General features: G+C 37.8%; 1 protein-coding gene across 17 annotated transcripts in view; it reads right to left on the bottom strand.

Annotated features, from left to right (window-relative positions):
• Window positions 1-17,507, bottom strand: part of TRDN (triadin) — a 239,479-nt gene extending 221,972 nt beyond the window's left edge. For 16 of the 17 annotated variants that reach the window (XM_051616102.1, XM_051616086.1, XM_051616087.1 and 13 more), the window contains exon 1: window positions 11,119-11,585. In XM_051616102.1, coding sequence (XP_051472062.1) covers window positions 11,119-11,140 — 22 coding nt within the window. In that variant the 5' untranslated portion in view covers window positions 11,141-11,585. Of the gene's footprint in view, window positions 1-11,118; window positions 11,586-17,445 lie in introns of those variants that run through there. The other variant, XM_051616090.1, reaches the window with a different exon arrangement.
• Between the last annotated feature and the right edge of the window lie 8,463 nt (window positions 17,508-25,970).

Here is a 25,970-nt window from a genome sequence, read left to right as displayed (position 1 = left end):
GTTTGCCATATGATTCTGCAAAATCACAGGCTTTAGGTCAGGGTGCAGTTCATGAAGTGCACTAAGCCTGAAGAGTTTAACACCTCCACTTCTCTGCAGCATACTTAGAATAGTCTATTTTAAAGTGTATTCATGTTGTATCTCATATATTTATATAAAGCACACTCTAAAAGAGTAGCAAACTTTAAAAGAGAATGTACCTACCTTTGGTATCACTTATTTTCAAACACAGGAAATGAGAGGAGGAAAAGGAACATGTTACACAACCAGGACTTCACTGAATTTTGTAAACACTCTATTATTTTAGCACATTTTACACATTTTTGTTTGTGATGCTACCTATCCTTGTGACAAAAAACAACAACAACAAAAAACACCAACAAAAAAAAACACACCACCAGAACAAACAAAAAAAATAAACCAACAAAAAAAAAAAAATCTGTGTTTGTTGTTTGGTTTTTTTTCAGATTACAGATTGACCTCCATACTACATAATGAACTACAGGCTGCTTACCAGATACCTGAGAAAATGAGTAGTGCAGGGTGGGAAGAAGGGAGAAACAGGGATATGTGGAACTGGCTGAAAATGAGATTTCTGGGCTAGAAAATATACACATAACAGCATTATAAGGTGGTATTTGTTGCTAGTTATGTAATTTCACCTGGAATACAGCTATCTCCTCCTGTGGAATACTGTTGACACTGGAATTGCTCCAACGCAACCAATGAACATTTATTGTCAAGAGAAGGTGCAGTCCATGTCTGTTTACTGTGGCATTTTCATAGAAGGAAGGAACACCAGGAAGTTAAAATTGTGTTCAAGTTTGAGAAATGTCAAGAAAATGTAAACAGCTTAATGGAAAAATACAGAGGAAAGTGCCTGAGTTTGCAGACACAGGGAATTGATGGCTACAACTTGATGTTTCACTCAACATCTCTTAGAGCAGCTCAGAAACAGAGAGAGAAAAATGGAGATGAGTTAGTTGAAATTCTGTAAGATATTTGCAATATTTAAGGAAAGGTCATGCTATGACAGAAATCTTGGGTCTTAGGCCTGGAAAGATACGTCGAGTTTTAAAATTGGGCACCTATATTCCAGGGTCACTAATCTTATTGTTAAAACTGAATAAAGACAAACTTCTAGAATCATAGAATCATTAAGGCTGGGAGGGACCTTAAAGATCCTCAATTTCCAACCCCCCTGCCATGAGTAGGGACCCCTACCACTAGATTAGGTTGCACAACACCTCAATCAACCTGGCCTTAAAAATCTACAGGAATGGGACATCAACAACCTCCCTGGGCAACCCATTCCAGCTCCTCACCACCCTTATAGTGAAGAATTTCTTCCTAATATCTAACCTGAATCTCCCATCTCTCAGTTTAAAACCATTGCCCCTTGTCTGATCACTACATTCACTGGTGAAAAGCCCCTCCCCAGCTTTCCTGTAGGCCCCTTTCAAGTACTGGAAGGCCGCTATAAGGTCTCCTCAGAGCCTTCTCTTCTCCAGGCTGAACAGCCCCAACTTTCTCATCTTGTCTTCATAGCAGAGGTGCTCCAGGCCTTTGATCATCTTGGTGGCCCTTCTCTAGACCCTCTGCAACAGCTCCATGTCTTTCCCGTGCTGAGGGCTCCAAAGCTGTACACAGTACTCCAGGTGGGGTCTCACCAGAGCAGAGCAGAGGGCAGAATCACCTCCCTGGCCCTGCTGGCCACACTTCTTTTGACGTAGCCCAGGATGCATTTGGCTCTCTGGGCTGCGAGCACACACTGGTGGCTCATGTTGAACTTCTCATTTATCACCCCCAAGTCCTTCTCCTCAGGACTGCTCTCCAGCCATCTTTATCTAAAGATCCGTTTCTGCCATGTTGAAAAATTCTTCTGAACATGAAAGTTTCTGAGACTCAAGAACAGATTCAAAATCACCGCAAGTACAAGAACCAAGAAGTACTATTGCTTGCTTGTCCTCCTTGGAGTAGCAGAGTTTTGAGAGTGTAGAACTAAGAGTTGAATAGATGGATGATTAGGGGGAGGACCAAAGGGAGGAATGAGGGTGGACTGGAGAGGTGTGTGCCTATGGGAGCACGAGCTCAGCTGCCCTCCTCCCTTCACCTGGGCATATGGGACCCCTACAGCCATGCAGCACTGGGAAGAGAGGCATCCCACTGCAAATGGCCCTGTTGGGGGGCAGTGAGGCAGATCATAGGTCCTGAAGCCCACCAGATCTGGCTGTCTCAGACAGAGCGGAGAGTAATCTCTTTTCTTCTTGTTTGGGTTACTCACATTTTTAAAGAAAAAAAAAAGTCATCCAGCAGAGAATGTAACACAGGGTTTATGTACTTAAACAGCATAGTTAAGCACTAAAAATATGGCAAAGAATTTCAGTGTTAGCTTTTAGAATGTTGTATAGTTTGGTATGTACTTAGAGCAGTAAAGCTTAACATTATTACCAAGAGAATTTTATTAGCGAAAATACTAAGGAAAGCAAAAAATCTACAAGTTGAAATGACTGTAAGATTGTAGTGTAGAAACTGTTGCTTACTACAAGAAGCAGTCCAATGCAGTTCTGACCCCTGGGCATTTCTACAGTAAATAAATAATTAAAATAAGAAGATCCAGTGCCATTTTGTAGTTCTGGCAAACTCTGTAGATGTATAGCATGACACATCGAAGAGTGGATAGTAACTGTGTTGTAAAACTAACTTAGTTGTTTGCACCTCTTTTGTGAAACTGCCTTTAGCACTTCACAGTGTGAAGTTCATTAGCCTATACTGGGCAACATATTAAACAATGCAAATATATTCTCAAAATAAACTTTCCACTAATTAGGTTTTAAGATAAAAAACTAGTCCTCGTCATTGTTTTCGCTGTAAAGTTGAAATTATCCTAATTCATTAACTTGGGCAAAATTGCACATTGCCCCCACCCCATGCACTAATATCTACATATGCACATATAATTCTCAATTAGTTTTAATTTTAGGTGTGTGTTGAAGCCTCATCAATATTTCTAGCTAACCTTGCAAAGCAAAAATGCTTTCCTGAATTGCATTCTCACATATAGGTAGCTGTTTTCTTCATCATTTCCAAATTTACTAAGTTCCCTTCTTTCCAGAATAACAGCCACCTAGAGAAGTTTCCCTTGTGATCTTTCTGACATGAGCTTTGTATAAATCACTAAAAGAAAACAACAACAAATCACTGGAAACATCACATTCAATAGCAACTTGCAGGCAAGATATAATAAAGTTGCATTACAAAATCTATGGATTTCTCACTTGTGATAAATGGAGTAGGCTTGGAGGTTTGCCTTTGGGCAGAGGGCCCTGCTCCACTCATTTCTGGAGGGGAAGGAATGAGAGAGTAGGTTGGGAAATAAGAGTTTTGGCTGTTACTGTTGTGGAAATTCTTCACTTCACCTGGTTTACTAACAGCAGAGTCAAATATTACATTCTCCAGAGCATTTCAGGTGGATTTTATGTAATCAATGAAAAATTATGATGTCTAGAACAAGAGATGCATTTCAAGGTAAATATATGTTACATGGGTTAATTTTGCTTGGGTGTCTGATAACAGGGCTACTATTGCTGTATAAAAGATACTTGCATTTAGTTTTGCATTGACATGCCTCTTACTAAATTGGTATTTTATAGAATATATTTACGGATTAAAAACAAACCAACAAACAAAAACTTTTTGAGCCCTCCATTTTTGTAGCAGGAGAAAACCTTGTATCCTCAGAATTCAATCTCTAGCACCAAAATAACATCTCCATTGACTTTACATGTTGTGACGCAAATTAAAAGCAAAGTTTGTAGTGAGACTGCTCCGAGGGATAAGATGTAGTAAGTCATCTGCTCATGTAGCTGTCCCAGGCAGACAGGGTTCACATTCAACCTCTGTCACAGACTTTTTGCTATGACTAGTGTAATAATGACAATAATACTGGTAAAAAACCAAAGCAAAACAAAACAACAATAAATATTTAAAGGAGTAATTCTAACTTTGGATATGTGGAAAGATCACATTTTTTAATCCCATCATTAATGGTGATGCAACAAAATCTCTAGGAAGAAAAGGGTTTGAGGTTTTCCCTTAATAAAATAAAATAAAAAATAATAAAAACACAATTAAAATGATACTAAATTAATGTTATTATTACAGTTTAAATATTAGGATTATAAAACTATAAAAGGTATATAGCTTGAGTTGTATCATGTCCATGTGATACCACCTCTTTGGGATGTTATATTGTATCCTGCATCATATATGCACCTGTACTAATTCTGTAGAAGTTACATATGGGGACCTGAAGTCAAAATTAAGGTTCTACCTCTTTTAGGAAAAAAAGGTCAAAGAAAAATGAGGATCTTAACATTTGAATAGACATATTAAATTATGCCTCTAAAAACAGTAAAAGAGTTCCCAGAAAACTGTATTTATGGTAATTGTGTCAACTGTGAATAACCTCTTAGCAGAGACTGAAACAAGATTTAGCCTTCCTGACATGCATAGAGAACCACAACTTAAATCTACATAATGGAATATAGGAAAAATTTAGTTCATTTGCATACCAAAGGAGGCTACAGAGGCTTAGATTCATTGTGCCTTTGACAATTTGACTCCAGGCAAAGGTACAGAGATACTTTTGAAGTTGTAAGAACATCAGCATGTACAGGGAGTAGCAGGTCTTTACTCATTACATATTTGTAAAAGATTTTTTAAAACTATCTTTGAAGATAGAGACTTCTCCAGTGAGAAAGTTTTTCTGTGCCTGGCATTTTATATTTTCCTTTCTTATGGTAAATGCCTTTGCATGACACTAAGTAGAACTTTTAGGCCAGAGGCAGGTTCATACTGTGCTCTGGAACTGATTCTAAAAAAAGCCCAAATCATGCACAGGACTCAAGTGAGGCTTATTCAGGACTTTAAGCCACAGCTTTTTCATTCTGATTTCTAAGGGCAAAGCCCAGCACTGACCATGATATGAGCATATGAAACAGTTTGGGATGAAAAAGAAATAAAATAGTATCTTCTGCCACTTTTTTGTTTATCTTCCTGTACATTACATGATCTTTTTTGTTAGCTCAGCTCTTTTCTTCAAAATCTAATGAGCCTGAAGAATAATGCAGCTGCTTACTCTGTGCTTGGTCATGTTCTTCTGACTATGTTTTGTATTTAGAGAAGGAACTAGACTTACATCTCCTGCGTATTGCGTGGAGTTTTGTCTACCAGATCTTGGAAGAGGGAGGAGAAGAGAAAAAGGAAAACTATTACAGAGCAAAAATGTATCAGAGGCTATGAAGAAAAAGACAGAACGTAGACAAGTTTTGTTGGCGTTGTCATCTGGTACCTCTGCTGCTGTTTTCCTTTTCTAGTCTTTGAAAAAAATTACATTAAAGAAACTAGCTTTACCAGCTATATACCCTTGTAGGATGCAGTGGCCTACATTTAAATTATAAATAGCATTATATTTGTTTAATAAATCACTTAACTTATCAAAACAAGTTATATTTAAAATTGACTTGCTCTATACATCCATTACATCCACAGTACACAAAAAAATTTTAAATGCTGGCTTTGTGCCATTTTAAGTTAATTCCAATTTCCATTCTAATGAAGCTTGACAGACAACACAAATAAAAATGAAATAACTATCTAGTAAAAAAAATAATGCACCATTTGCCATTGTCTATCATTAAAAAAACTCCAAAAACCTGTAAAAACTAAGAATCTGGATAACTGGCTCCTGAACTACGTAATTGTTTCACAGACAGATATTTAGGTTATCTTTCTCTCTAAGAGTAAAAGGCACAAATTTAGTGAGAAAGGCTGTATTCAGTCACCCTATTAGTAATCAGCCAACAGGAATCAGTGTTTTCCATTTTTGGGGGAAAAGAATTATAGAAGACATGCAAAAAAATACTGAAATTGCTGTTTTGAAATCCAGGTTCTTTTTGCTGATTTAAATAATTATTAAAATTGGTGATATAAAAGGTTTTTCAATCCTTTTTGTTTCAATTAATCCACCTTATACTACTTTAAATACAGTTGAAGCTGTTAAAATTAACTCTGTCCACTAGAGCATTCTTCTTAAACAGAACAGAAACCAGGAGATTTCAGCATCAGAAAGAAAAGGAAAGCTTGTCTGTTTCCATAAGCAGCTGACCTGCCTCGAAGAGGGCAACTCTGGTTTCTCTATCCTCAGTGTGCCCTGGACTGAAGCCAGACCTGCGTTATGAAACATTTTAAACTAAAACACTTTCTGCTTTCCACAGAAGAGCAGTAAAGCAGCATGAGTCCATCCCTTATTCAGTATTTATATTGTAGGCACTAGGTAAAAGTACCAAAAATATTTATATAGTAGATATTTTTTTAGGATTAGGTACCTGAACATGTAGATTGGGATTTCTGAGGATCTAAGTAGTTACACAGATTTCATTTTTAAATCAGTAGGAAATGATCCCCCTAATAACTTGAAAATGCTTCTAGGCTTTTAAACATATTTCTCATTACATAAGTAACCTTAAAGTATGTTCCAAACACTTATGAGCATAAGGTTCTTTTAATAAATTGAATAAATGATCAAGCCTATAGTTCAGCTGTTTGCACACAAGTGAACAAGAACTAACTGCACACATTCACAATTTTAGCCCATCATGGACCAGCAATACGACATTTTAGCTAAAACCTCTGAGAGCTTTAAAGACTGTCCATAGCTAGCTGACTTTCTAAGGGACTACCTAAGGTGTGATATATTAGAGTTTCTCTGTACCAACTGAACATGCATAGATACCATACCAGTTTTGAGTAACGTTGTTCACACATTCTTAAACCTAAAACTCTGGGTAACAAATTTGGCCTCACACTTTCTTGCCTTAATGGGCTAGGAGAAAGCACCCAGACAGAAGCCAAACTAACCAGCTCAGTTGTCCAGGCCCACAGGGACAGGGGAATCCAGGTTTTAAGGAATTTCACCAAGAATTTGTTCCCCCCCGAACAGTTTTTTACAGACAGTCCTGTTTTTTTCTGACTTCTTGTCTCTCCAGTTAATTTGGCAGTTGATTTTACCTGGTACTTCTGAAAAAGAGCAGAATAATGCCTTCAAAAAATTTTTGCCAAAATTGTTTCATTTTCCTTACCTCACTGCAAAAGGTATACTATCTGGTTCCTTTTCAATACTGATAGCCAGAAGAAGACAGCTTTTTATTTTGCAAACTCGCTTGTTGCAGACACATTCCATAGAAATTTCCTAACTCAATGCTTAAACAGCAAGTCTAATGGAAGGCTAGGAAACACCTCACATGCCTTTCAGCAATCAAAATGGATCATCTAATCTAATTTATTCATCTCAGCCTCTTTTGCAGTCAGCATAACTAGCACCTCTAGCAGCAACTCATGAATTACCATGAGAAGCAGCTATCTCCTTCTTGCCCATAGAGTGACTTCGCTTAACTTTTTTGGAGACTGCTGTTAGCTCCTGACCATCAGACCTGTGAAGTCATGGTTTTACCCTCTGGCTCTTGTGTGTTATTTCTCACACACTATCAATTTCATGTATATTAATCTTCAAGTATAGAGATCTTGTTAAAACTGCCTTTTGAAATGGCTTACATTTTCACTCTTTTTGTACCAAATAGCCTGAGAAAAGGACTGAAATCCAGAAGCTAATTTTGATTTTGTCACTGACAAGCTGTGTGTGGCCTCAGGGCTAGCCTGTCTCCTTGCAGCCTGCTACAAGACAGGGGAAATGTGTAGTTGCACATCTCTCAGCAGCAAAATAAGGACCAAACTGTGACTCATTGTCACATTTCTGTTTGTCTCCTGCTTCTCTCTTGCTCCACTGGGGAAATAAGTTGTGGCAGACAAACAGCTGGCATAGAAACCTTGTATTTCTCCTCTCCTCACCTCCCCAGATTAGATCAGTGCACAGTCTTGAGTGCATTGCAGCAAGCAGAGCTGAGTATCTGTTCACTCCTCGCTACGTGGGAGGATAAAGTTCCAGGGGACAACCATCAACCTTGAATGGTGACCTGCAGTAGATTGGACTAGAAAGGACCAACTATAGGGTGGCTGCTGGAGCTACTGTGCACATGCAGATTAAGCTGTACATTGGCAGAAGCCATTTCTTGGTGGTGCCAGGCTTTTTGTATTCCTATTTCAGTGGTGGCAACTCTAAGAATATCTGTGGTTGAGTCCAGTCCAATCACCATGTTCATAAACATAACAGAGTAGTATATTTAGATACTTGTGATGTTCTAGGTAAGCTCTTAAGTGGATCACAGAAAAGTCCCTGTCCATTACAGAATACTCAGTAACAACTGATATGTAATAATAATACAATAATACTAATAACAACAACAGCAACAACAATAATTATATCCTGCGTGTTGCAAAGACAGAGTACATAGTATCTGTACTGAGATCTTTTATACAGTTTTAAGGACTCCCACATTTCAATACTGTATTTCTGTGGTTGCAATTACATGTAATATAAGGATGCTGAAGATAATTCTTTGGAATCTTCTCTTAAATATTAGCCAGAGAAGATCTAGGTTCTGCCAACTTTCTAAAGACATTTATAATTTGCTGCCTTCAGAGATCTGCTTTTGTCTTTCACTGTGTATGCTTCACCAGTATTTCCACAACTAACAATTCATAACTGTGGAAATTAATAGGCAGTGCATGTGGCTTGTGATGCAAGTAGACAGGCCAGGGTAACTACTGGTCTCTACACTTTAAAGCTACTTAAGCCTCACTGTCATTCCCATGGTGTTGCTCTGAAAGAGCACTCCACCCGTCCTGTGTATCTGTGTCTGAATAGGTCATTTTATTTCCATGGGCTGTCATAGAAAGATACTTTGGGATGTGCACTAACAGTATCACTCTGCCAGGGTAGAACCATTTCTCTAAACCAGCAGCCACATTGGCTATGGCAGTGTTCAAGCCTGCATTACTGTTTTGCCATGCTCTCTGACATGTCAGTGTGGTACCCCAAAAAGCAAGGAGCCCCACAGTCTAGTTGATGTGTTACTGACAGTGTAAAATGGAGTTAAGAGTACCTACTACAAGGGGCAAGTACTCTAATCCTAATAAAGTCACAAAGACCCCAGCAAATCATGGGCTGGGATGTATTATGAAACAAAATTAAATCAAAAAGGACTTGTGTGAAGCATGAGGTATTTGTTTTTTAGTTGTACAAACTATATATTGCTGAAGTTGTCTTTCTCAGACTGTCATGTGAACTCCAGCAGTAGCCCCAGAGAAAAAAAAAACCTGCACTGAAACAGCAGCCCCAGGCTGAATTCTTAGTTTTCTGCCATAAGTAAAATTTCCATCTCACGGATCCAAAGTATAAAAATCAGTCGATCAATGTAAGTCCGTTTTAAAGACAAAAGGGAAGAGAAGGGAAGAGAAAGGAACTGAAGGGAAACCTGATTAAATGGCTTCTTTGCCTGTCATGGAGAAGGTCACGTTACTGTGGAGCTGATGCCCCTTATCACTTGAAGTGTATTGCTTTGAACAGAAAAAACACAAAAACAAAGACACACACAATAATACAGCTAAAGAACACCTGTAAAAAAACTACAGCAGTACTAGAAAAACATTTTCAGAATCTTTGTTTTACTTTTATTTTAGGGACTTAGATTTTCTTCATTTAATAAGCTAAATAACTGAAAAGTCACTTCCAGATTGATTGAAAAAAATCCTATTTTTGCTACTAATATTGGTGTTAAAATCTTGCTAAATCTCTTGCTAATAGAGAACCTTGCAAGATGCACTCCATACTGCTTCTCTGATACTGAGGGTATTAATGCAAGCATTTTGGAAGAAAAAGATAATTTCACAGATTTCCCTGATAGCAGCTAGAAAATAACCAATGTTTCCAACAAACCTGGTTAAGAATATCCAAATAAACTAGTGCTAACATTTGGATTAGAGCTGTCAGGCTGAGCCACCTGTTTTGGTAGTATTTGCTGCCAGAAGGAAATTATAGATCTGTTCAACTGCTGATTAAACAGTCATATGTACATAGTCTCCTTGCTGTGGCTAACCAGACATCAGGCAAGGATGGCACAATTTGATATAGTCCTAACATCAGTCCTTTAGAAGACAAAGGGCTCACCCTCTAACAGTGCTTAATGCAGATCCCTTCACAAATATTAACAGTGAAAAATGGAAGATGAAATGCACAGCTTTCATACACTGAAACATCTCTGAACCTTGACAAGCAGAATAAAAATAACTTTCAGGAGACTTTTTAAAAGCTGTTGGGTTTTTTTGTAGTGTCATAATTAAATTCAGATAAACAGTGGAGTAATCCATACTGGGAAAAAAAAAAAAAAAAAAAGGTTGGAATGAAATTCAACTAAAATATTCAGTATTAAATTTAAATAAGGTTGCATTTTAAATATATCTGCTGTCTGAGTGTGGTTGATAAAATAGTGTTATGCACATAAAATGTTATTTAAATATGAATGGTCAGGAAATATTAAAGTACTTAAATATTCATATTTTAGAATATGTATTTATTGGGTAATAAAATTGCCTTTTATTCTTGCAGGCCTAGCTCTGGTGTACTTATTTCAGCACAACTTTCACTGACTCCTTCAGAAGTTTACCTGAAAAACATTGCAGATTTGATAGCTTTTACCTCAGTATCTTCCTGTACTGTTCACAAATACTCTGTGCTCCTTATGGAAAAATCAGGGCCAACGAACTAAGCTGCTCTGGCTCTGACAAATCTGTTACTATAAGGGCCTACCAAAGCTTTACCTGAGCAGAACTTTGAGGATGGAACCACCTTACATTCAGATGTTCCCCTTCTTGTATCACTCTAACAAGCCTCCAAAGTGTTGTTCTGTAAACGAGACTAACACTGTTTTGCAAGTTGTACAGAGATCTAGCTTCAGTAACTGGTAGAAAATCAGGCTACAGGAGTGAAAAAGAAAAGCCAGGAAAGAAAAGTAGAAAGCAATCCAACAAACAAAATGAAATTATCCTGAATTGAAAGTGTTATTTGCTAAGAGCAATACATCACATTGACATGCTAGCTCAATTGCACTGTGAAAGTACATATCATTTTTAGTTAATTATATTTGAAAATAGTTACCGTACCTTCTGCTGTAATCTCGGCCATGATGATAAGAGATACTCTGTTAAAAAGGTCAAGATCTACTGTGGCAGCTTAGATAATACTTCTGTGTTGTTGGCTCTTGCAGGACCTGCAGAAGGTGGAGGAGGGAGGTCCTCTGCTTTTTGTAATTCTGTTCCTTCTTCTTTTGTGTTCCTCTGAACTTTCTGTTTCCTCTGCAGTCTCCTGCCCTCCCACAGCCACCTAAGGCTTTCCAGAGACAACACTAAAAGCTCAGTCTAAAGTATTAGCTTCTAACAAAAATAGCCATGCCTCACAGTGAATCTCCAACATATTTTTTTTCTAATATCCTATGAACCATGCACACTACAATTAAAAAGTAAAAGAGGCCCAGCTCTAAACAGGATAGGAATGCATGGAAAGGCAGCAAAACCCAGAAGAAGTGGGAAAGAGCTGTTTAATGCTCCTGCAGCTTGGCAAGCATAATTGCAGTTCTTTGGGGGGGTATGTCAGGAAACATGAAATATAGAGTTCAAAGTAACCTTATCCATCCCAGCTCAACTTTATTCTTAGCACACTTGGTGCTTAGCACATTCTTCCTGGCCTTATTTGGTTTGGGGAGGGTCCTATGAAGCTTACCGCTGACTAAGGGGGAGGGTAAATTTAGGTGATCTTCTCCACTTTGATACTTAGTCGCAGCTCAGAGTGAATTAAGACACCACTTTAAACCCGTTAAATTGGTACCTCCTTCACTTTGGACTTTTTTGGTACTCTTCTGGTTTTCTGCAAATACCACATGTAGCTCTGCAGTTCATCTGACTTTTACAGAACACTGTTAAAAATGTAAATAATAACTGTTCATATAGTAAACAGAAAATAATTTGTATGAACTAAATGTATGAAAGTAACATGCAAAAATATTAAACAGGTCATATTTTGTCTAGTTCTGATTCATAGAAACAAACAGATACAAAAAATCTGTGATTTTAAACAAGATTCTATAAAACTGAAAACAAGAAGAATTTAAAACAATTCAGAGGAACAAAAATAGTGACAGTTTAAATAAGAATAATGATTTAAAAACCTGAGCAATCTTTTCATTGCAATGCTTGCAATTTCACAGCTGTGGAATTATGTATGTAGGTAACAGCTTGAAAATTAAATTAGCAAAAAAGTGTCCTTAAGCCGGCATACCTCTACATAAATGTCAACATCACATGAAATTAGAAACCACCTTAAACAGTTCTTACTAGGGAACCTATAGTCATCTTGTCTCCTCTACATGGGCTGGCATTTGCAGTTCTCGTCTTCCCCCAGGAGATGTAAGCACCTGGCTCTGTGGCAAAGTATAAGGAAAGGAATCTACTTATCCAGTGCACAAGACGGAGAAGTGACACCTCACTGAACAGTTTATACAGTCACCACCAGGATTTTTCTCTTCCCTCAACTCTAACACACCTCAAATCTGCCACAAGTCAGAAAATGTTAGCTCGGTTAGATCGGTTCCCCATCCCCTTTCTTCTTCATCTGTGCTAACTAAATCTTTTGCATTGACAAGTTTTGATTACTCAGTGCTCAGCTGCTAATGCTGTTCTGATTATCCTTCTAACCCCTCTATTACTTCTTTAGCCTGTCATTCAGAAGATCCTCTTCACCAAAGCTGATGAAAAGATTTTGGAAAAAACCTTTATTCCTTAAAAAATACTCTTTCAAGAACACTGAAATACTCTATGTAATCACATTCACATCAAGAAAAAAAGCTGCCCAGAACAGTTCAGTGGTTAGTAAAGGGTGCTAGGATGTGTGACACTAAGACAAAGCCCTTGTCCTTCCTAATTTCTTCTTTCTTTCTGCTGGAGCAGTTCTGTTTTACGTGAACAGTTAAATATTTTGGGTCATCTGCATTTTGACAGTTATTCACTTGCTTGTGATGTGAGAGATCATGTCAGCTGAATACCTGAAGCACAGAGCTAATCAATATTTCAAAGTCAGGATTGCTTTCACTTGTGTTACTATTAGAATTGAAATAAAATAATAAAAAATTCAGTTAGGATATATAAGAAGACAGAACTGGGGAAAATATTAATGTCTCCCTTTTGTTCTTGTTTTATGTAGGAAAATTCTGAGATTGTGAACTATAATCAGGCATATCTGTTTGTATAACTGTATGTGTATGGTTGTCTGTCCCTCATTCTTTCCATTTCAGCTCCTACCACCTGCCCTCTCGCCTCCATGCCTTACTTCCCTTGCTACTATATATGCTCACTCTCAAACACGGGCTGATATTCTGAAACCAAAATATAAGAGCAGAGGAAGTGAGAGAATCCAGCTGGAAATCAATTTTCCACATCAGCCCACTGTCCAGAAAGGGAACTGCTTGGTAATCTCTGCATCCCTGGTATATGAAAAACATTCTTTCTGGGAAGCAGGCTAAGGCTGTCATGTGCACAAATACCTTACAACAAGTACAGCTCTAGGCACAGCTAGTTACACAGCTGCTCTCTTTAAGGGGGCAAAGTGAAGGGAGCTGGGTATCTTATATACTGGAGATAATAATATATTTTCAAAAAATACACGGAACTAAGGTAAACCAAATTCTGCTTCTGTGTATGTTCAGGTACCTTGATTTTGAAAAATGAATATTACTATCTGAAAATGATGCAGAATAGAATGTTTTCTTTAGGAGTCTAAGCAAGGGAAACTATCAAAATTATTTTTTAGGGCTGGTTAGAAATTTTGTTAAAATCTGAAGTTTCACACCTGACTCAGATTTAGGAGTTTGTTTATACTAACCTATGAAATTCATATTATGCAGAAGGCCAGCACAAAGTCTATACAGCTTTTCATCTGACAAAGTAAAACTAATTCCCTGATCGTGATTATATATAGGACCTGACTCAGAAAGTGTTTTGGTGGGAGCTTTCTCTGTCTAACCTAATAGGAAATAATATTTGTAAAATGCCCTTTCTCTCTCCTTGTTCATATTTCAAACAATAACAAAACAGAAAAATTTAAAACTGCTTTGGTTCTTGCAAGTGATATCCAAACCTGGACACACACAATTTCTCCTAATTTTCTTTCCATCAAGTCTCAGGCACAATGTGAAAATGCTCTTGGCTCCAGTTAGCAATAGGTGCTCCCTTCCCACTCACAGGGGCTTCATGGTAAATTAACTGTCCCAGGATCAGATCTCAACAGTGCTGGAGGGAGTTGTAGCAACAGGTTAAGTGTCCCTCCTCACACCAGATTCCTGAGCTAAGCAAGTCTGTATTAAAAAAAAATTAAATAAAATGAAGGTTCTTTTTGCTCTCTAGTTGCCTGGATAGGGAAAAATTAACAATCTTAGGAAAAGGGGAGAAGGAAGTTCTATATGATGCTACAGATGTTTGTGTGCAGCCATGTCCCTTAATCTCAGAGAATATGTATTTCAGTGAGAGTCCTAACTGACAAATCAAAGAAAAGCAATGATTTGAATATTTTACTTAAAGAAAATTTCAGAGGTTTTGTGTTTGGCAGACTCTAATACAAAGTCCTGCTTTTAGATGAAAAGTTGTACTGATTGTATAATCAAAGTAAGAGTATGTCAATACTTTATAAGCTGATTTCTGGGTTGCCTTGATGCTATTATTAAAAAGGAAATAGGGAAAGACAATGGGCTACGCTGAATTACTAGTTAATGAGAGGGAGACTTCAATACTGATACAACTAAACATTTGAGGATCTGAGTAAAACAGTCAAGAAGTAAATGCAGAACAATCCTTGAGCTTGTCTGCAAACACATTACTAAGGAATTTTCAGAGCTCAGTCCCACAAAAGCAAACTAAGCAAGTATTTCAGCACATGCTTAGCAGCATAGCATGTTTAAGGGATGGAAACTTAACTTTAATTCTGATATATCTTATAAATCCTGGAGTTGTTATCAGAAACAGCCAGTAATCAACTGATAAGAACTAAATATAGAATGGAAGTATAACGTTAGAGAGAGGGTGGATTCTGCTGAATACAGTGAACAGTAGACACATGCAGAGGGAAATACAGGATTAGAGTGATGTCTGTCACTGAGCTTTGTTGTGCATGTGAAGAAAAATACTAAGATTTTTTTTGAGGCACCAGCTGGTTTCCCCTGAAACAGACATTTCCACTTCTTTTTTGTTTGATTTTTGTTTAGCAATACTGTCACTTATAGATGAGATTTTCATTCGGTCCCAGTGGTAATACCCTGTGTTTTTGAGTATGAATATGAGCACACACTCATATTCTGATGTTCTTGAAGTTCTGGTGAGTCAGAGATGTAGTTATGGCCTTCTATGGACCATTGTGCAACTCTAAAGTTATTGGTTTTTCATTTGTGATTGATATTTCACCAATAACAATTGCCAGATTTTTTTGAATCAACATAACCAAAGTATAGACTTATTTTGGGTATACTGAAATACACCCAAAGAACTTAACTATACAAGACCTAAATATGATATTGGATGCAGGTAAAGCTTGACATATGCTTAAACACTCTCATAAAGCAGTCTGAAAATTTTTTCAATTAGAGAGTTGCTTGCATAGTACCTTTAAACAATTTCTTCTTTCATATGTAGGAGACAGTTGAACTCCATAGCAGATCTGTCCTACATTTTATGTGGACAACTGACAGACAGTTAAGAAGCCCTGTCTCTGTAGGCAGACTAGTCTGAATGCAAACCAGCCTCTGCCTGAAGATGGCTGACAAGCACACTGAGGTCACACCACCCTGGCACTCTGAGCTCATTAAGGGGCATTTGGTGAGGTAGGTTTCACACAAAGATTATTCCAAAGCTATATGATAGAAAATCACCAGTTACAAAAGAAATTGTCCTCTTCTCCATGACAAACTACATCCAAGGTTGATGGTATGAAGAACATAAAGAGAACCACCCAATTAGTAGTGATTGGCTGGCTCTGAGATAACATGAATCACCCATGGCAGAAGTAGTGATTGAGAACTGTTCTAATATCCTAATGAACAGATACAGAAGCAAAGGATTCCCCTTGCAAATAACCCTGGCCAAAACCTCAGGAGGCCCATCTGCATTTTGACTCTTTCCTAGCTCTTCTGAGAACAGACTCTCAGGATCTAGGCACAGTAAACTGAAACCACTTCCAAGCTGAGCACCATGTGTTTGGAAATGCAACAATAGGGCAGAAATAGGTTTGGACAATAGCAGGTCTGACACACTAGTCCTTTCTTGCCATTTTAAGCAGGCCCTTTTGTCCTAGAAGTTGCCATGTGTGTGATACAGTTACATCTCTAAGACAGGTCATGCAGACAGTGTGTGTCTCCTGGGGTGTTTTTTTAACAGCAAGTTTTTCTGCTGTTTTCTGCTGTCCCAAGTTCCTGTTTGCCCTGGGACATTAGGACCTGCTTGAGTTATGCATTTGCACAGATGGGATAGATATCAGCTCCTGGCAGTGGATGAATCATTCTTTGACTCCTGAAATAGAGAAGTCTGCAGCTGGAATTAACTCTTTGTGTGCCACAAAGTCAATTGCCCACTCAGCAGTACACAAACAGGATGAAAAATAATCAAGAAAAACTGTAATCTGTTATTTGTCTCAAGTTTATAGAGAGACAAATATAAACGAAAGGAGAAAAAAAACATATAGCATACAAAATATTTTGGCAATTTTCAGCTGTAGGAAAGAAATCACATGACAGAAATGAGATTTATTAGAAAACAATAAATTTTGTTTCAACAATAGCTGTGCTTCATCTTTCTTTCTCTCTCATGCTACCCACAATCTTAGAGAGATCAAAGTCAGCATTTCAGATGAAGAAATATATTTCTTATTGTTGTTATTATTATTGTAACTATTCAAAAATAAAATATAAATGGGGAGATTTTTCATTAGGCAATTTTGCATTTTTACAGGATGCAAGTGGAATATATTAATTAGGAAATTCAGCTTTGTCTATGCTGACAGCTGAAAGTGCACTGAGAAAAGTATGCCTAAAAAATAAAGGATCTTTTAAAAGGAGAAATAAGTTTGAGCATTAATATTTTTACCACTCATCATAGCAAATATACACTAATTTTCCTTGAATAGTACATCATCTTTTGTCACTGTCAATCACATTAGACTCATTTCCAAGCTCCAGCATATGTTCAAAGTCAACTTCCTAATGTAAACCATAAAATGATTTGTCTGCAAAGTTTTTACTGAAAAGAATTGCTACGTCTTCCTTTCTCCTCCCCTGTCTCCCTGAAAGAGCAGAACACAGACAGACCAAATGCAGAGGAATTTGTTGATCCTTAAAAAGGACAGTTATATAATTTATTTTTTCAAAGTCACAACTTAAACAGAAATAAAAGTATTACCCCAGAGATGCAGAGTAGAAGATCCTCAGCTGTGTCCCCAGAGCTCGGAAGGCAAGGCAAGGACATTGGGAACTTTTGGAGGCTCCCAGCTGCATTCCCAGGGCCTGATGAAACCATGCAGCTTTGGTACCACAGGCACAAACCGCAGCTGCCAAGGAGCTGTTGGCAGTTGTTCCCTGTGGGGTGAAGGAGCTGTGCAGCCAGATTCAGTAGTGCAGCACATTGAGAAGTTTTGCCACTGTAAAACAATCCTGGCTGGGGCACAAATACTGTCTGCTTCCAGGGTAGTTGGCCTCCAGTATAAAGATTTGTGCCTGAGATGATTTTGTGAGTCTTGGAAATAATTATGACTGTACTTACATATTTTCAATTCATAGAAACTTTCTCAAGCAGCCATTTGGCTATAAAATCCCATTTCATATCCCTGACACATTCAAGATTTTCCTCTTGGATCACTTGTGATTCTTCCCCTTTCCTGAGCTACCTGAACAGTTCAGAATTTTGCTTAAATTCATGCCTAGCAAAAGGTTTTGTGAAGCAAATATAACCTGGATTTTTGGATACTGCTTCACCTGACAATTCTACCTTATGTTTCTTGTTACTTAGGCAACAGACAATTGAGAGAGGAAGGTTTTTTTTGTTGTTGTTGTTTGAGAGAGGGAAGCTAGCCAGGGTTTTACTTAATCTCTGTGGAAGGCAGATATAACAACACTCCCATTCCCCACATTTCAGAGGAACTAAAAAAATTGTGTCTGTTCTACAAATAAGAAACAGAGCATGACAGCTAGGTGAAGAAACCCTTTGGTTCAGCTGCAGAAATAACAAAGGCCAGACAGCATAGAAACTACACAAAGACGGGACTGGAAGTACAACCAACCACAATGTGCACTTTTCACACATCATCAAATCTGAGCTAATGTTCACAATCATGTTTATGTCCCATATCCTGCAAAGAGATGCCTGACAGAAATTTGAGCACTGCACAGTCCTGGAGGTTGTAATGCACAGAGGCAGAAGGCCACAAGTAGTGAGAGATGTGCACCACAAGCAGGATTATGGTCCCAGTCCCTCTCCTTTGCTACCTGACTTTACAGACCTGCTCTGAAAATGACACTATCCTGCTTCCTTTACAGCATTTGTCAAATGAGTTCTTCTTACCCCACCCTCCCCATCAGTGCATTTGTTTTCATAGTTAAAAAACAACTCTTCCTTTGTCACAGTAGTGCCCTGACAGTGAACAGCAAATGCTACTGGCAGACTAAATTTTAATTTTTCTTAATGACTCAGAGTAACTTTACCGCTTCTTCCACTCCATACTAACAGATGTGGGCTGGGAAATATATTTGCTCCTGCTATTTTCCTCCTAAAAGACTGCCTTCAGTACATGCTAGGAAGTAAACAAAAGCTCTTTTCCCGCATCTGGCCATGCAAAGTCTTTCAACACTTTCATTAGAGTCAAAAGCAGTGCAGGATCAGGCACTTAAAGCTGATCATTCTGATGTAAATTAATGTCTTGAATAGTCCAGAGGTTTTTCTGAGGGTTTAATTTAAACACACCTGTCATCCTTAAGTACAAGGTGTTGGAGGATATTCATATTATCTTGAATTATTTAGAAGATATTACTAACAATTCATGTACTGTAAGATTGTTATCTGCAAAAATAACATCTGTGTCAGTCATTGCTGGGCAGTTAGGATTTTGGCTCTAGCATTTATCAGTATTTCTGAGTTATGAGTGATTCTGTCAAGTTACCAGATCTCCTTCACCTTCAGGTGTAAAACTCAGTCTACAGACTCCTTCACATTGTTCCTTTTGATCAGGGACAAATCAGAGAAAGGTACAGAGTCTTCTTCCTGAACAGAATCTCATGTAACAAGACAAAAAATCCTCCAGAAATATTTCTGAGAAAATATTTATTTTAATCACCAAAGGCTGTGGTGTAGATAAGTTAGCCTGGTGTGTTGTAAATCTTCTTTCAAAATAGCAGAAATGGATTCTACAATTTTATATTTTTTTTTGAGTCCTGAAGAAGAGCAGTAATATCAAATACATTAACTCAGGGAACTGCATGGAATACAATCTCCTAACTAAAAAAAAAATTCTCACAGTTTATGCTAATCTCTCCTGTGGTCACAGTAATATGGGTAGTTATGTATAAAATACAGTCTTCACGTGCATGCTAGGAATGAACCATCACTGAGAGGAAAAATGAAAGGGCATTAAAAAGTGCAACAAGGAAGTTTTAGTTCCTTTATTTATGGCAACAGTGTTCCTGTCTCCCATGATACATGTCTGATGCTAGATTAAGAACATTTGGGTAAACAAACTATATCTGATATTTATCTGATTTTATTGGAAAGAGTTAAAGAAGGACACTGTTTCTGCAATCTGCTGCTTCTACATGGAAAAGTACCAGCACAGCAAACTGTGCACCCCTTTGTCTCACCCTCAGTGAGACAGAAGTCATGTATGAAGTACAAGAACATTTCAAGGAAACAAGTTCCTATTCTGCTGCAGCATGGATGGATGAAGCTTTTTATAACCTGTTGCTCATGCCTTTCAGTAGAGGTCCTGGCACCAAAGAACTTCCTTCTCACCCGACTGAATAGATTAGAACCCAGTTTACAGAAGGCCAAAGATCTCTGTTAAAGCAAGTGAGAACCAAGGGAAACTTCAAACACAGAAGGCAGGCTATGTGCTTGTATTGCTTGTATACTTGTATTGAATATGTACTCAATAACTTTAAACAAAAGTATTTAATTGAAAGATTGTATATGCTGTGATCATACTAAAAGATGATAATTTTATTAAGCTATTCAAAGTTTTGCAGCCACTTCCCCAGGCATCTTTCATTAAATGCACAACATAGCAGGGAATTTGAGTCAGGTTATAGAAGGAATGTAGGAATGAATGAATGAATGAATGAATGAATGAATGAATGAATGAATGGTAGCCACATGTTTCAAAAGTCTAGTCCTTTATTAATTTGTATTCTCAATGTGAAAGGACATACAATATCTGTCTTTTCAAACTTTGCTGTCCTCTTTTATCTACTTACAAAATAATATTGTAGTACACTCCATAGAACAGAAATTTTAATTCCCTGAGAGCATCAAGAGATTAGCTCTCAGATTTCAGTTTATTTTTGTAAACTTTGTAAATTGTTTGCCTTATTTATTATTTGCATAACTAGTTATGCAAATCCAGAGTCAGAGTACTGGAATTTGTTTTAGTTCAAGTGGGGGGTCAGATGTAGAAGTGTATGTAGCCATCTTGAACAGTAGCAGTGTTGTGGTTCCCAGCTCCAGGTGTGCTTCAAAGCATAGCTGCTGCTACAGAAGAGCTGAGGGAGGAACAGTGAGGATATTGAGCTGCTCTTCTCATTTTGCAGATTTGTGCTAATATTCAACAGAGGAGGTATTTGAAATAAATACATCTTTGGGATAATAAAAGTATACTGGTGTGTCAAATAATTTACCAATGAAAAGTTCTGATCCAAGTGCATTCAAACACCCTGGTCTTGAGAAATGTTTTCTATAATATTTTTAGATTAGACAGCAATTTATGTCCGCAAGTCTAAAGAATAGGTCAAGGGCTTCATTTGAGCGTGAATCACTTGATATACTTTTTACATTGCCATTAGGATGATTTCTGTTGTGCCAAAGGCATCTAGAATGAAACACTAAGATGTGCAATCTAAATTATTATTTTACAAACCTTGGCAAGAACTGGAACCCAAATGCAAGAAGTTTACACCTGTGATCACCTACTGTGTCTGTTGCTCAACACCAAAATAACATAGGGATAATTCGTCTGTCACTATTAAAAAGAAATAAAACAGAACTATTAAAACGTAAGCTCACCATGATTTTAAATACTTTGACATATTTTTATAAAAAGAACACTTAAAAGCTATTTTTCAAGTGATTAACATTGATTAATTCAGCACTAAAAAGATTATTTGCATAATTTTTAGGATATATAATTAACACAGTGATTTGTATGAACACTTTAGTCTTGAAAGAGTTTTTAAAGGTTGTCCTTTCAAATCAAGCTGCTATTTTTGCATTCACAACCAGTAGGGCAAAATTAAATGTATATGCCTCGCTCTTTATACTGTTCATACTTACATTACATAAAGAATAAGTGAGCTTTCTTTGAGACTGCTCAGAAGGAGCTGCTAGTACTGGAAATACTGTGCCTGAGCCTTCTGACAGCTACACAATATAGTGTCATTAAGGTAGAAGAATTCCAGTTGCAATTGCAATTTTACTGGTTGTTACAGCAATGACTGCTGCTCATATCTCATCACTGCTGAAATGAAGTCCAGCATTTTATACCTGTTAAATTCAGAACAAAAGAACCAAATTTGTTTGTACGAGAAAACATGTTTGGAAAGCTTGAATGCCAAAATGCAACACCAAAACGACATGGTATAGAATCATAGAAGCATAGAATGTATGGGGTTGGATGGCACCTTTGAAGGTCATCTAGTCCAACTCCCTCTGCAGTGCACACGGACCTTTTTAACTAGATCAGGTTGCTCAGAGGCTCATCAAGCCTGACCTTGAATGTTTCCAGGGATGGGGCCTCCAGCACCTTTCTGGGTAATGTGTTCCAGTGCTTCACCACCCTTATAGTAAAGAACTTCTTCCTGATATCCAATCTAAATCTACCCTGGTCTAGTTTAAGGCCATTGCCCCTTGTCCTATGGCTAAACACCCTTGTAGAAAGTCTCTCCCCACCTTTTCTGCAGGCCCCCTTGAGGTACCGGAAGGCTTCTATAAGGTCTCCCTGACGCCTTCTCTTCTGCAGGCTGAACAACATTAACTCGTCTTCATAGGAGAGATGCTCCAGCCCTTCGATTATTTTTGTGACCCTTTTCTGGACTCATTCCAACAGGTCCATATCTTGACACACTTAGTTTTTTCCTGTCCTTTCTGACTTGAAGAAAGGCAAAGAATGTGCAAAATTTGAAATTTTCTGTGTTATCCATCCACTTCTTTTAAGATATTCTAGCATTAGAGCCCTTGTGATTTCAGTGGGCCAAGGCAAGATGGTGGCAGAAAAAACACACCTGCTTTGCTTATTGAATCCTTGGTTTCTGTAAAGATCATACAGTAATTCTGCAAAGAGAGAGCAAACTCAAGAATATCGTAAGAAAAAGGGGAGCAAATCTACTACGTGAATTCAGCACAGTGTAGAAACAAATTGTCTGGCCGTATCTGCAAAGCAAATACAGAAAGAATGGCAAAAAAAGCACACGTGATATGAGCAGTGGTGGTTTTCTACTGCTGCTAGAAAAGTCATCCTGTAGCTAAAATGCCAGTTCATTGATCAGATTGTATCAATAAAATCCAGCTACTTTACAGATCAATATCCAATCCGTATCCTTTTACTAGCAAATTTAAAACCTTCACCAGATTTTGGAGGGACAGAAAGTGCTATCATTACACTTGAAGACTTGTCAGCAGAAGGTTTGCCTTTTTATTGCAAAAAACAGACACATACACACTTGATAGTAAGGATTTCCTTTAAAAGTTATTTATAAAATGACAGCCACTTTTCTTTCTCATTTCCCTCTGGAAAACCTAGCATTAACAAATTTGATATTTTGTCTTTCAGATTTTCAAACATCTCCTGAATCTTCACCATGTCAAATTGATTCTGTCACTGAGTTTGAGATGAAGTTAGTCTCTTCCTGATATTCTTATTTCACTGTCCTATCCCAAAGTCTTCACTAGAAGTCCCCTGAACTTAGAGTTTTTTTCCTTTAGCTTTAGAAATAATCTGACACAAAAGAAATACTGGAAAAAAATAATCCCCGAGCATTTCTTATGCAGCTACCCCTGTCCTCCTCTGGCAGTTTGAGTGTGCTGCAAGGACATATAGACCAGAAGAGACTGGCAAGCCATTCTTCCTGATTCTACAAGACCTACTTCATCTGGTCCCACTGGGCTTTACCCTTACCCATTTGGCAATTGATACTTGTGAAGACTATCAGACTGGTGCCATTTTGAGCCCTGTAGCTCTAGTGAAAGCCCTCCACAACCCAGACAAGTCCACTTCTTAGCTGTATGGATTTCAGGTGGATTCCAATATATACTGGCTGATGAGTAACAATGGATTGCTTTGCCTTGCCAGGGCTATCGGAAATAAGTTGAACAAGTACCCTTGACATGGTTGCTTAGGCAGAAGATAATCAGCACCACATAAAATATTTCCAAGTACATCAATAATTAGACTAAGCTAATTTTTCTTGGTGGCAGAAGAAACTGGTCCATTTTATGCAGTACATTCAGTCTCTGTTAGTAAAACTCCCACCACAGGCATTCACCAGATACTTGCAACACTAGTCACAGGCCTCGTCTCCCCTGGTGAGTCTTCAGGTGCTGTTATCACACAGAGCCTCTGTCACTTGAGGCAGGCCAGTTTTCGTTACTTGGGTAACAATTACAGAGAAACAGCTTCTCTTTGGATAACCACAGTACTAGGTAGGGAGCTGGCAGCTCCACTGCATTGTCTTCATGATTACAGTTGTTCTTGTATAGACACCATAGTTTCTTTAGTGACTGCAGAATTTCCTGTAACAGCTGGAGATGTAAGGCTGAATATAGGCAACAGCCAAAATCAGAGACCACAAAATATCAGTTCCCCCAGTTTCCAGATTTGTCTCATTTTGGGAAAAAAAAAAAAATAAATAAAAAAATGGGGCTTGTAATCTTATGCATCCTTTGAGATCTTTGCTATGCTCTCACACATCTGTTTCCAGCTGATTTGACAGCTTGCCTGACTTATGAGACAGTTGCATCAGCGTTTCTCCTCTTTCCATTTTAGTGCTTCAATACACTCACCTCAGTGTTCCCTGTCACATCTCAGTTGGATCAAAACTCAGAATGCAAGATAGGGACAGCATCTTAAAAAAATATGTAACATTGCATATCAGGACCAAAGGGACCTATGAACCTACTCCTCTTACTGTAAGGAGATGAAATGTACCTGGTTTTAACTTTAAGTGGATGAGTAGTACTATTCATGTACCCATGTCACACTTCATTGCAGTCTAACACTTGTTTGAAAAGAAGGAAAAAAGCCTTCATGAGAATTGTGATAAATATAAATGTTTCCTTCAAAAACAGTCATGAGGCTTTGTCCTTCATTTCAGCCTTGTCTCAGGACTCCAGACTCTTACATGTGATTTACCCTTGACTCAAATTATCCTTGTGACTCAGAGCATGCTGAAGGTGTCTCTGATATGGATGAGATTCCTTTTTTAATTTGTATTAATTATTTTGGTAGTTTGCCTATTGCTGAAATCACTGAAGATTTCAATTTGACATGCATTTCTTTGCACCAAGATAGAAAGAGTTCGTGAATCAATTTACTTCTGCTGTATTTCTCCCTAAAATAAAAATATGCAAGCTGTCTCTCTCTCTGCTTTAAATATGCACAGACCACTTGACTGAAACTGTTTTGAGATATCTGAGAACTGAATATAAATAATTCTATTAATTTTCACTGACTAAACACTAAATCATAGGATTCTTCTCTGTCCCGCCAACTGCATTAGTCTTCAGTGGTTAGAAGCTGACTGAACTTACAAATAATATGCACCTATTAGTGTACCTAAAAAGGAACTAAAAGGTCACATCGAGTGAAAATCAAAGTCTGAAGGCAAAGGATTAGTTTTCAGCAGTCTCCTCTCTGGTCACTGTCAAGTAGTTCAAACCTAAACACCCTAAAGGGATTTAGGGTTTTCTTATCTTTTTATTGCTACCAGAAGGACAGTGGAACAGAGGGAACAGACTGTGGAAGTTCTTACCCCCAGCAAAGAATAAAATAGAAAAAATTACATATGCTTGCAAAATTTACTCAGAAAAACAACAAGTGCAACTTTAAGATGTGCTCCATTGGAGCAATCTCCAGGGCTAGAATCCTGGAATTTCTAAACTTGCCTACCGACAAGGTGGGCATAAGAAAAGTAAGCTGAGATCTGAGCAGGGAGGAATTCCAAGGTAGTAGGCTGGTGCAAAAACACTGTTCTCATTACACAGGCTCACATTTTCTTGGAGAGTCTGGTATTCTCCTCTTTGAAGGCTAGTTTTTGTGATTATTAGTGAAAGAAAACACATTTGTATCCTTATTCAAATGGATTGCCAGAAACTCTGAATCCCAACTGTTTCTCCCTAGGAAAGGATAATGTGACTTTCTATCTGCTGGCTGATCAATTAACCAGTTACAGATCAAGAAGAATAGACTTCCCTTGACACCATTGAAGTTTAGAGTTGTAGAACACATCAACCAGCTGTATTCCACAACTGGACTTCTGTGGATTTCAGGAAAGACTTCAACAAAGTTAGAAACCATTTATTTCAATGTAATAGGACTTGTATCATACTTTCTAATCAATAGAGAAAGCAAAGTAGCAGCAGCATCCCACACACTTCATGGCCTTTCTTGTTGGGAAAAGTCCCAAAAAAAGGAGCAAGTAAAAAAAATTTATTAAAAGTTATTAAGGTCAGAT

This window comes from Apus apus, chromosome 3, assembly GCF_020740795.1.
Source record: "Apus apus isolate bApuApu2 chromosome 3, bApuApu2.pri.cur, whole genome shotgun sequence".
Taxonomy (NCBI): Eukaryota; Metazoa; Chordata; class Aves; order Apodiformes; family Apodidae; genus Apus; species Apus apus.
Note: the sequence above shows the minus strand (reverse complement) of the source record. Positions and strands in the feature narration are given on the sequence as shown.